The 13,074-nt window shown below is 32.3% G+C and overlaps 1 protein-coding gene across 4 annotated transcripts; it reads right to left on the minus strand.

Moving 5' to 3' along the window:
* Positions 1-1,550: 1,550 nt before the first annotated feature.
* Positions 1,551-6,931, minus strand: LOC111891142 (sucrose transport protein SUC3). Of its 4 annotated transcripts, XM_052769305.1 has the most exons (15): positions 6,756-6,928; positions 6,419-6,656; positions 5,693-5,758; positions 4,067-4,165; positions 3,913-3,977; positions 3,684-3,768; positions 3,550-3,583; positions 3,356-3,455; positions 3,179-3,254; positions 2,745-3,107; positions 2,441-2,623; positions 2,150-2,368; positions 2,009-2,072; positions 1,900-1,943; positions 1,551-1,814 (listed from the first exon to the last, which is right to left on the minus strand). In XM_052769305.1, exons 2-15 carry the CDS (start codon positions 6,626-6,628, stop codon positions 1,644-1,646), a joined length of 1,779 nt encoding a protein of 592 aa, XP_052625265.1. In that variant the 5' UTR covers positions 6,629-6,656; positions 6,756-6,928; the 3' UTR covers positions 1,551-1,643. The 4 variants fall into 4 exon arrangements, with proteins under 4 accessions (XP_052625265.1, XP_052625263.1, XP_052625262.1 ...); XM_052769303.1 differs by having other exon boundaries at positions 2,021-2,072; positions 6,419-6,931; XM_052769302.1 differs by having other exon boundaries at positions 6,419-6,929.
* Between the last annotated feature and the right edge of the window lie 6,143 nt (positions 6,932-13,074).

Raw genomic sequence — 13,074 nt, forward strand, 5'->3', positions numbered from 1 at the left:
ATATGTAGAAAAAAAACTTCTTATCTTCCTACCAAAAAAATTTCTTACCGGATCTATATCCTATATATATATATATATATATATATATATAAAAGATTAGGTGAGAACTCATTTTAAAGTGAGGACTCGTAAGTGCTCTTTAAAAAATTGAAAAAAAATCTAAAAAGAAATACAAATCATAAAATTGCGCATAGATTGTTCGGGAGAAAAAAAAAACTGAATCATGGATCATAATGATGCAAAATAAAAATGAAAATTGACTCATTAATCAGTTTTAATGATGTAAAAAAAAATTCCAATTTTTTTTCTCCGAGACATAGATCTATGCTTAATTTTATGATTTGTATTTTTTTAGATTTTTTTTCAATTTATTTAAAAAGTCTTCACGAGTTCTCACTTTATATATATATATATATATATATATATATATATATATATATATATATATATATATATATATATATATATATGATTTACTATTATATTTAAGTTGTATTAATATAAACCATCAAAGTGTGACAACTTTTTTATATCAACAAATTTGAGTTCTTATAACATGTTAAAAGTGTTAAGAGTAGAATACTTTGTCAATATTTTAGTGACTTTAGTGGGATGTTTAGTATCTAAAATTTTCATTAAAACCATTAAATTTTTCCAAAATTTCATATTATGATAAGTTTCTTATAATAACATGTCAAAAAATAGTTGATATAATCTCTTTTCAAACTTGAATTGTTTTTATTGTTGAATCTAAAATACAATGGACCCTTATGCCAAGACATCGCTTATAAATTGTACAATTTTGAAGTCTTACAAAAAAATATCTTATGATTAGTACGTAAAAGAAAATAAAAATAAAAAAGATGATGGATATATTTGAAATGATTGATTAAATAAATAAAAAAACTGATTCCCATGTGGGTATCGTTGGTTAACGTCAGTGTTTTCTTGTAATCAGGATTGTGACTTGTGAACCACTTGATGTCTGCAACGTGTAATTTTAAATTAATTTTAATTTTGTTTTCCATTTAAGGGTAGGTCCATCACTAACTCTGTCCATTTTGGAAGCTTTCTGCTACTTGCCTTCTCCTCTCTCCATCACTTCTTTGATGCTTTTCAGATTTTGGTTCATTGTATTCATTTCTCTATCATATCTATCTTTTTCATCATTTTCATAAATCCCTTTTTTACTCAACAATAATAATAATAACATAACAACATCGTTAAATACCATGAAGATGATGTCAAACTCCTACTGCAAATCCAAATCATTACAACATTATTTATTGGTCCAGACTTGTCAATTACTGCTTCAAAAGAGGAGACTCCCTTACAACAATAGATTTCAGTTCCTATTAAATATATTCTTTTCATCTTCACCTTTTGAATTTTTTTTTTTAAAAAGTTGTTTACTACTTTAACAACCGATTAATACAAGAAAATCACTTGTTTAAATTTTGTATTCCTTCATTAGATCGATTATTCTATATGTTATAGTGTGTGTGTGTGTGTGTTTAAGGTACAAATTGAGTGAAACTGAACATGAAATGTGGAGCTAATTAACTATATATGTTATAGACTTATATTTCTTTGTGGTGAGGTGGAATTTTGTACAAAATGTTATTGTTAAAATGTTAATGTTGTCATCCAAAATGGAAGCCTCCTATTGGTTTATAGGAATTGTTTGGAGATGGAAGCTTTAAAGTTGCTATAATCCCAGCAGCAAGAGCGCTTACAGAAGCAAGAACAAACGCCGGGACATTCCCTCCACCAAATAACGCGTCCCATGGGCCCGCACCAAGTGACACAATCATCTAAACATTATTATAAATACAAAATTTATTTATTTATTATTATTATTTTTTGTTAAAATGTTTTCACATAAGTAACCCAAAATACCTGTGGTATTACAATTGCAAGATTCAAAACCCCAATCGCCAATCCTACAAACAAAACGAAACAAAAAAATTAAGGGAGTAATTAAAAATTAAAAATTAAAATTAATTACCTTGGCCACCACCTGTATCAGCGGTTAGATCTGCGGTCATAGAGAAGGGAACACTGTAAGTTATCTGCAACAAACAGATACGGCGGTTAATTAGATCTGGTGATTCCATTCCTTTGTTGTGATTCCATTCCGATTACTTACAGCAAGAGGAAGGCCAAGAATGGCAAACACAACCAAAGAAGCATTTTTTATTGCTTCATTTCCTCCGATCCCTTGTGATTCCCCTAAAGAAATTAAAGTAATAATTGCAGTTCCCGCCATGCAAGCAAACACAATAAAATTGCTTACTGCCCATAAATATTTCGAACCGATCCACAGACACATCGGCTCGATTAGAAACGAACTTATACCAAGAACCACCTGTCACAATATATTCCAGTATTTAAAAAAAAAAAAAAAAAAAAAAAAAAAAAAAAGAAGTAATATTACTACATTATTATTGGTGTTTGATTTTGATTTTTGAGGTCTTACTGAGTTCAATAGCAAACCAAATGCACCTTCTCTTACACCTTCATCATAAGCTTTGATTTCAATAGCACTCCCCTTTGGGTCACCATGATACACCTCTCTACCCATCCAATCTGTATCAAAAAGAAAAAAAGGAAACCACGACAACTGCAAACATACACATAATCACATTAATAAATAAATATATAAATAAGTCTATTTTGTAATGATATAAGTATTTTTTTTTTTTTTTTTTTTTTTTGTTTTTGAATTGAAAATTTAAACTTACCCAAGTAAGGGCCATTACGAGAAGGACAGAGTGCATTCCTAATGGTAAATGGCGTAAGCTGGTCAAAAGGTTGACCAGGACAGCTCCTGGACTGTCGCTAAAAGTCTCGACTTGATCTTTAGCTGCTGAGTCAGCGTTTCTGTCATTGGTGTCTAATTCGAAAACACTTTCGGGCATGTTTCCGACTTTGTGGTGGACTGCGTTTTTCCGGGGTTTTGATTCGGTGTGGTCAGGACTATGGTCGTGATGCGGTGGATCCTCGACAAGAGGGACAGCGTCTGATAATCTGAGATGCTGTTTTGGTGCTAATGGAATCTCTTTCGCAAAGTAGAGTGTCACCATTGTGCAAAACGTAAGAAAAATCTGTGTAAAAAAAAAATCCATCAAAAAAAAGGTCTCATATAAAAAACATGTGTGGTGTTATTAAAACTCACTACTGCAACTAAAAAGGCTGCTTTTAGATTTCCACAAGCCTCACAACAAGCTCTGTTTGTCAAGAAAGGGAACCATCTGAAAATGGGAATTGTGTTATAAATCTTATAGTATTTAAAAATAAATGTTTAGTTTTATTGATTGAGGTTGATTGTAATTAAAATGTTTCATGGTTTTACCTATGCCAATTTCCACTAGCACCAGATGAAAACCCTAAAATGTTTCCAATTGCCATCCATGAGCAAAATATAGCATTTGCTGAGTTTCTTTGATCAGGGCCTATTGGAAGGATTTTAAATATTAGTATTTTTTTTTATATTTTAAAAATCATGTTTTCTTAGTGTTTAACAGAGGGTATAGTAGTAAATACAACCTGCTAAATCAGCGAGAAGAGCTCGGGCAGGGCCCTAGAATTAGTAAGATAATTATTTGGATGTAAAATGTGATAGTTAAAAATGTGTTGATACACAAAAATAAATGACAAAAAAAAGAAAAAGAAAAACTTGCCTGAACTGTGTTGTTGGCAAGGTCCAACATCCAAAATCCTAAGATGAATACGAAAGCTGCTCTTGTACGAGTACCTTTGAATGTGCTGCAATATATAAATATATATATATATATATATATATATATATATATATATATATATATATATATATATATATATTAACTAGTTTATAAAATTATATTAATTTTATTTATTGTAACTATATTAAGGAGGATATAAAGAGGGGACCTGCAATGTTCTTTTGTATCTCCGAGGAAGTACCCGATGTCTGCAGAAAACCCGATAATTATGACCTAAAGTGCAAAGTCTAGTTTAGTGGAGATAAAAATATGGTAATTAAGAAAGGTGGATATATATATGGATGTTGTAATGTAATGCTCACAGCAAGTGATATCATGAGGGATCCGATTAAAATAAATGGTCGTCTTCTTCCATATTTTGAAGAGCATTTGTCACTCCAAATGCCAACACAAGGTTGAACCTGAAAGACAAATTATTTCAGGTTGGTTAATCAAAAAATTAATATGACAACCAACCAGGATTTAATATGGGAGATTCCTTTTGGACCCTATTTATAGCTCAGGGTTATTGACAAGTTTATGAAAGAAACACACATTTGCATAAAATAAAGAGGCAACAACGGGCATTAAATATTTTGTAGAAGACCTTGACTTCAACCCGTGTGCTAGACTGCTAGGATTGTCTATTTTCACAAAGCCAATCTTGGAATGTCATTCGTACTTGTTGGGGAGAAATTCATCGCAAGAATGTAGCAACAAAGCATGAAGTTTTTGTTTTACTCTTATATTTCACTAGTTTTTATTTACAACATATAAATATTAAAACAGAGTAACCATAGTCTAATATTTGTTTTGTATTTTAATTATTAGTACAACAAAACTAGTGTATTCAAGCCTTCCTCCTTTGAGTGTTAAGATGCCACCAAATGTCTCGCATCGCCTACTGCATTGGTTCCAAAATCTCAGTCCTAACAAACCACTTAAAAGATCCTTGAATCTGAGACAATGTGGGAAACCACCCTTGATTTTATCAAACGTCTTCCCAGCTTTGACCTTGAGGACAAGGTCAATTTTGAAGAGGACCACAAGATTATGAGATCACATGAAGTTGTTATTGACATTCCTTTCAATTTAATTTCTTTTTATTTCATCCTACAACTTTAAATAATGTAAGAAGAAATCATGTTGGGATATGAAAAGTATTGCTTTGTTTTCTACACTCTCATCATCTTCTTCCTCCTCCTCAGGAGCTCAGCCTTGCTCAACAGAGGCCTACCCCCTATAAGTCTTCCTGTCATGTCAATACCTCTCCGACTACTTTTGACAAGAATTGCCAACAACTATAGACTAGTAGTTGAAGGTACTAAATTTCCATTGATGTGAAATGTACAAAAAATTTATGATTAAGCAAGTAAAGTGGTGATCTCCTAAGGCAAAAAGTAGTGATACTAAAGCGAGTAAAGGAACCTTCTCAGAGCTCTATCCAAGGTTGTGTTATGATGTCGCAAGTATAGTGTAACTGAAATTTCATAAATAATGCATATTTCCTCATTTAGCCAAAAATCAATTTTAACTGTAAATTGTTCCAAAACGTTCTCAAATAATTCACAGTGGACAGATTCCATTACCTCACTCCCTCTTTTCCTACTTTTTCCAGCACTTCTCACACGGGCACTCCATCTTATCTTTTGCAACTTCTTCTTGTAGGTTTATGTCCTTAAAAGAACTCAGATATAAGTTAATGTTACTATCTGTGAAAGAGCTATACCTAAGTTAAGTAATAGTTCATAGCCATGATGTGGAGAAAATGTAATAAGACAAAAAGAGTTGTGAACTAGCTAAATATACAGTATAACCAGCATAAACAAGAGTTTTCATTTGCATACCAACCATGTTAACAAAACAATCTTCATGTGTTATAAAGCAGTGGCATACTTCTGAAGTTAAAATGAAATTTAGATAAGTGAAAAGATGTTATTGTAACTTACCACAAGACCTGTAATAGGACCACAAAGCCAGATAAAGGAAGAGAATGCATGCCCTATTCCAAGTGTCTGTATCGAAAATAAAAGGAGGGGAATCAATAAGAAAGTAACAACAATAGAACAAGACATGCTAACATGAACACTGACAATTGACTATCTACATTTACATATTAGGCCTGGTCTTTTTAGCTTCATATACAATTGACAGATGAAGAAACTCGCATAGGCAATATCAAACTGTAGGACTATTCCTATTAGAGTTATATCTAGTGATCAATTCCAGGCACAAAATATGATCAAGTGTGAAGGCTTCCAACTACTCAAAGACTAAAGCACAAATCCATGAAGCAATTGTATCCAAAAGAAGTCAGAGTCATGATGGGTAGACAAGGAATAGGATTTACTGAATTCTTACATTCTCACCTGAAAACCAGGTACTTAAGTTCCTTCTGGCATCTACTTGCAACCATTTTTATCTTTATAAGTTAACAGTGAATTCTAATATTTAAGTAAATACCAACATAACTCCCCAGAATGTATAGTGAAGAGAAAAAAGGACTCAGCATTGTTGGTTTAAAGGGCTCCAAATCACCAAAACTACATTCACTCAAGCTACACTTGCTCAACGACATGACTACTTTGAGAAGACAGATAAATGCATCGACATACAACATACCAACACTCCCTGCGAGAAATATTCGAATTGCAAAAGTAAAAAATTAAAAAAACCTGAATGTAAGGCGTTAGAAGCGAGAGTTGCAGGGCCCATCCAAATTGAACACCGGCGGCAACAGTACAACTCAAAATCAACGTAATCAAGCTACAATTGTTGGTCGGTGGTCCTTGCGACGGAGAAGAAGAATTTGAGGCAATTCCATGGGGAAATACATTAGAAGTATCGGATTCCATGCGTCGATTAGCTTCCTCTTCGAATTTCATTATTTCAACCTCCGCGTCTGCATCATTCCTGAGGTTTTTGTAGGGCACACGGATCGACATTGAATCCATATTTTATTCAAATTCACATACATACATAACACATTGCGATGGATAATTGGATATAGACCTAATTCAATACGATTCCGTCGAGATGAACGAATTTCAGATCTGCGATTGTTGTAGAATTGCAACGGTCAGTAAGTCACGAACAATTGACGCAGCGTCAAAGTTGGCCGGGGGAAGGGGAGCTGATATTGTTATGGAACGGAGGAACATGAGACAGAGACGTGATGTTGGTAACACCGTTAATTTGTCTTCGTCAATAGGACTCGCGTTGACTTCCATTCCCCTACCCTTTAATATTCAATTTTTAAGTATTTTAATTTAAGATCTTATATTCAATTAAATTTATATATTATTATTTTTTGAAATAATAGTGAAATTATTAAATTGTGGACAATTTGAAGGTTAGGCTGTATTCCATTTGGTTAACAATATATGCGGGTGTTGTGTGTAGAAACGTAATCGAATATGAGGTCAAAATGTAAGGAGTTAATTGAATATGATATCAAAATATAAGAACTTTCTAAGAGATTTCTAAACGTGAAACCAGTTAATCTGAAAAATTGTCCATAACTGAATAATTTAACCGGTATTCCCGACTTAATAGAAAAAAGATAGGAGATTTCCCTTTAATTGAAAGACAAAATTTCATGATTGGTATGGAGGATTTTAAAATTTGGCATGTTAAGGATAATAATAATATTGAGAAGTGTTACAATGATAGTCTTTATGGTTTAGAAACCTCAAACGTTATAACTTTTAATTAGTTATTTTTTTTTTTTAAATGACTAGTTTGTTCTTGGACCATATCTGAAATATACACAATACTACAAGGATCGTTGCGGAATCTTGTCTTATTTTAATTTTGTATTTTTTCAACTAATTTACATAAATATTGTTACCATATAAAAATTTAATATTATTTGATTTGGGTTTCATGAACCTAAATCAGATACGTCATCCGCACTTTGTTTAAACAGTATAAGATTAAATCGAAAAACAAACACCCAAAAGTATCTTCATTATTGAACACCATTGCTAGAGTCTAATTAAACATGAGTTAAGAAAACAATTTTAACTTTCAAAAGTTCAATCAAAAGTGATTGCCAAAATTACGGTTCCAAACATCTTAAAATAATTATAAAAAAAATGTATTAAAAATAAGTGTGATGGACAACATCTGCATCAAGACAATGTTTTAAGTGCCTTACATCACATGGCATTCTAAATGTCTTTTCTTAGTCTTCAACTCTACCTTTTAATCTGAGTACACATCAAAATAAGGTTAGACATGGAATTACTTAGTGAGTACATCGAAAGTTGACTTTTAGTTAGTGAGAAGGTGGCAACCTTTTAGTTGCTACTTGTGCGGTTTAAGAAAAAATTTGGACATCGAACAATGGTATTGTTTTATGTTAAGTGAGTTTATATTAGATTTTTAGATATCAAAATCCACTATCCGAGCTTTAGGATATTTGGTTTTGAACACCCCTACTAATGAATACCGTAAAGATTGTCCCTAAAAATCAATTTCATCATTTATAACTTTTCTCTTTTTATTGTTTGGGACGAGCAATGTTTAAAGTTTAAGGATGTATTTAGTGCTCGCTTTTTGATTACTAAATCATTTAAAACATCATTTTTAACCCCGAATTTTAGTTTTGAATGCTTTTAAGCATAAAATGGATCAGGTGAGTTGAATTGCATGCAAAAAATGGAGTATTTGAGGTATATCCGAATAATTGATTAGCAAGTTGTGGAAGGCCAAAGAGTTAGATGTTGAAGATACTGAGTCGAGGCAAACTACGATTAGCTAAAAAGAGAGCCACTATCGAGTTTTTTGAGTAAGAGTTGCATGATCAGTGTTTTTACTTGAGCAAATCAAACATCTTATTGGGCACATTAGAAGAATCTCCTAATCTAATAAAACAATACTAACTAGCCACGTGGCAGTGTCTCAGCTTCCCCCCCCCCCCCCCCCATCGAATTTTCCCGCTCATAACGTTAAGTTAATTTCCACATTTGCCCTTGAACGAAATTATTTGCTGTCCCTATTATTCTGCTCTTCCTCAGTCCTTAATTTCAGGATTTCGAATTTGAAATCTTCATATTATAATAAACCTGCATTAAAAATCACATAAAATCAGGAAAAAATTTTCAATTATATTTGGTATCTATATAATTCTATACAAACTTAGCCCTTAAAACATTAAAGACAATGTAACATCTTACCTTATATTTTGTAAACAACATAATCCTTTCAGTTTTTGAATTATATATTCACCGGTTGTATCTCAGAATTTCTGCTTCGTAAAGAACATCTCACTTCTGCTTCGTATTCTTTCTGTTTCGATTGTATCTCAGAATTTCTGCTTCATGAAAGTTCAACCCATAAGGTTAGTCTTTACTCTTTATTCTATCGTTCATATTTCTACATTTATTTGCTTCTCCTTCATCTCTTCATGGTTTGTGTTTATATCGAACCTTCATTCTTATAAAATCTAATAGTTTATAACAATTCTCACAGTTATCAAACTGAATGTTGTTTCTACTACAAATGATTAATGCAAAAGTATTTTATTATTTCTTCCATTTAAGTCCCAAATGTAATTAATCGAAAAGCTCATTGTTTATGAGAAATATTACCTCATTCATTCACCAGATTCTGTCCCAATGTGTCTTTCACACTCACAAGTAAGTTAAGCAACTTCCTTCTGTTGAAAAACTGTTTAACACTGTTTTTTCAGAGTTTTTTTACTATTACTTTCAGAATTATGCTTTATAAATCCATTTAATAGTTGTTATGTTAATGATATGTTTGCAGGAGATGTCTCTAGGTAAGAAATTGTACCTAAAGAACATTGAGCAACTTGAAGACGATACCCATATCAAAGTCCGAATACTAAAAATATGGAACTTCATAAGAAATAATGTTGTTCTTTCAATGGAGATGATTGTCATTGATGAAGAGGTTCTTTGCCTAATTTTTTAAAAATATATTATTCAACTAATAGAATCTTTTTAATGCCTAAACTAATCACCTTTTTTTTAAAGGGTACCAAATACCAATCCCATATATTTATTAAAATTTATAAATTTTAAATACAATGACAATGTTAATAAAATAAATATACTATTATTATATCTTTATTTTTCTTTCATAATAACTATAGTATCTTATTTTATTATGTAATTAAAATTATAACTCTATTTAAATTAATCAACTTAAATTAATCAACTGTGGGTTCCACGGGTCTTAAACCTAAGTAGGTTTAACTAAAAACGAGAACTCGTATTGTAGTGACTATCAAAAGCAGATTATGAGGTTTAACTAAAAACGAGATTGCAGCTAAACAAAGATGTGGGCTTGGGCTTGAGAGTCTAGATAGATCAAATGGGCAAAGCCCAATATCCTTACAAAGCTATACTCAATATCCAGAAGAGTGATGTTGAATTCTGATTATTTTCAAAATCCATAATTCATCATCTCTTGGCTCTTGTCATCAACACAGCCCTACATCACGCATCATCATCTGCTCCATGACAATTGCCAGCGCCATTATGCCATCATCTTCTCCACGCCACCATTGGCCAACACCCGCCATCATCTTCATCTCCGCCGCCTAACCACCACCTGCGATAACATCCACCACCACAGCCGAACACAGGCGCCACCATCATCTTCACAAAAGCAGCAAAAGAGTTAGAGTGGGTGCTGAGTACGTTTCCTGGATTACATGCAAACAAAAGGTATATCAGGGGAGGGACGATTAGTGATCTGACTTCTTTTGTGGGCAGCTTGCACCATCCAAAGAGACAGGAGAGTTTTCTTTTCCAACTTCGATTTTTTTTAATGCTTTTCAATTTGACAATTTGTGATGCTATTTGATTTTATTCTAGCTTTATTGAGTAACTATATGAATTTCACGTGCAATTAAAATTATGGTTTAAAATATTGACAACTTATAGTATAAAAACGAATTTCACCTGTTGTGCAATTAAAATTATGCGTAAAAATAGTGACAACCATAATATAAAAGATAACTAAATTATTGTAATAAACTATAAAATAACATATAGCTTTTATAATAATATAAGATTTTGATATAAAACATTATCGTTAAATCATACTATAAAAAGACGTTTATTAGAATGTTGTAGGTTAAACAATAATATTAAATTAATAAAATGTGAATTCTTTCTATGAAGAAAAATATGTTTCTTTTGAAATTGAACTCAGATTTTAAATACATCAATTTATCATACCCCATGATTATTATAATCTCAAATAAAACATGTAATTAATTAGAGGTGTCCATAAGTTGCTAATGAAATTTAAACACTATTTTTATATTAACTTTCATTATTTGACGTGTGTAGAAGCCTTTATATGCTTTTTACAAGGGAACTGATTTTTCAACTGAAGCTTTTTATTAATCCACTGATAAATTAATTTATGGACAATTATACCCTCAGACCTATTTTAGTTTTAGTTTACTGAGGAGAGAAAAATTCAACTATTTAATGCTACGTGACTCGTCGATTACATCAATTTGTATTCTAAATCTCACAAAAAAATTAGCCCCTTCTCCTTATTCTTCCTAATCACTCATAACTACTCCATAAAATCACTAAAATATCCATTAATCACTAGGATCTCGGACTGCTTTTAACTTTGTCTCTCCGACTACTTTTAACTTTGTCCATCATTATAAATCTTTGAAGTCCTTCAACAACGATTATTCACTTCAAAACCATGCTCAGATGCTCAAGTTCATACCGCTATTTCTTTTTATTTTGGAATTATAAACACTATTCTGCATACCCAACGCCATTGAATTTCTCAAAGACATCTCACTTGTGAACTTCCATCTTATCTGGTGCGTCCCCAAATCAAACCCTAGACATGATTACGAGCATCTTTCACGTCTTCTCACGAGATTATAGTTGAAGGCAACAGTCATAACCATGTTTTTGTTTGAAAGAAGTGTTCATGTGCTAATTCGCCGATTCATAACGACTTGACGAATACTTTGAGAGAAAGTGAGAGAAACTTGCAGATCTGTTTCTCTTATGGAAGTTTGGCCTATCAGACGAATTTCTCTTAGCCGATGTGTGTGGTTTCGTTGCAGTTGTTTTGTGGATGTTCCAATGAAATATGGAATTACATGATGAGTTATGTGATGAAGGAAGGAGATAACATCGAATTGTTAGTTAGCAGGGTTGGTGTTATATGGATAGCATCGAGATCATTAACGTGATTGATAATCCCGATAAAATCACCATTGCCTTTATGGTTCTCAACCCTAAAAGAAAGCAAGAAAACGCAAGTCACGCAATGGCTGAAGAATAGGATGGTATGCGCTTTTTTTTGGGATAAAAAGAGAGAACGTATGGTTTGGATGTTTCTCTCTTCAATATCGTAAACCAAAAATAAAATGAGTTCAAGGGTATAATTGTCCATGAATTATGCTCTCAGTGGATGAATAGAAATATGTCGTGGAAAAATCAGCTCCCTTTTTACAAATAACAAATCGATCAAAATTTTGTCTATTTATTTATTTTACTAATAAAAATCCAAGTCTTAGTGCTAATATTGTTGGATTAGGTGTCCAAGCCCATAATTATTTTGATATGTACTTGACCCGATTGTAAGCATGGTCCTTTTGGGTTGCCTTCACCATAGCAACTGATAGGATGAACTAAGGAGAAAGAGGATTAATTATAATTTATTAATATATTATATGATTAATATATTAAAAGAGAAATCATATTATTTAATTAATAATTAGTCAAGAATTAATAAGAATTAATTTTGTAGCTAAAAGAGATTAATTAAATAAAGGGGATTGATATTGTAATTATAAGATAGTTGCATAAATGGGCTAATGGACTCCATAAAAGTTGGAGTGGACAAAATCTATGGGGAAACCCATTAGAATTCGTCCAAGGCTTCTACAGAGGGAGTCCATGGGCTGCTTAAGGCCTATGCAGTCAGATTAGGGTTTCCTGGTTGAAAACCCTAATAGCCTACCTATATAAGGAACCCATAAGGCCCCAAAAACGTGGTGAAGTAATCCCTAAGGGTTCTAGGATGTTTTTGGTGCCTCCTCCCTCTCTCTCCTTGCTCATCTTGTTGCTCATGGTGTTTGTGACTCCATTAGAGGTGCAACATTTGAGGCAGTAAGCTTTCAAATGTCAAGATCAAGAGGAATTGAGATTGTTATTGCTACATAACAATCAAGGTAAGATCTAAACCCTAATTCATATGTTAATTCGTTTATTGTATGCTAGATCTAGGGTTTATGAGCTTTGGATGATTATTGCATGTTCATTAGACAAACTAGATCCAAAGCTTTAGGGTTTGCATGTACACTATATGA

This window comes from Lactuca sativa, chromosome 3, assembly GCF_002870075.4.
Source record: "Lactuca sativa cultivar Salinas chromosome 3, Lsat_Salinas_v11, whole genome shotgun sequence".
Classification (NCBI taxonomy): Eukaryota; Viridiplantae; Streptophyta; class Magnoliopsida; order Asterales; family Asteraceae; genus Lactuca; species Lactuca sativa.

Bases quoted from the DNA above. Each gene is read 5' to 3' on its own strand.
- LOC111891142 (XM_052769302.1), bottom strand. From the start codon at position 6,697: ATGGATTCAATGTCGATCCGTGTGCCCTACAAAAACCTCAGGAATGAT. The intron at 5,759-6,418 runs GTTTTTTTAATT...TTTTCGATACAG, and splicing joins TTCTAACGCCTTACATTCAG to ACACTTGGAATAGGGCATGC. The intron at 3,978-4,066 runs GTGAGCATTACA...TTTGCACTTTAG, and splicing joins CCCTCATGATATCACTTGCT to GTCATAATTATCGGGTTTTC.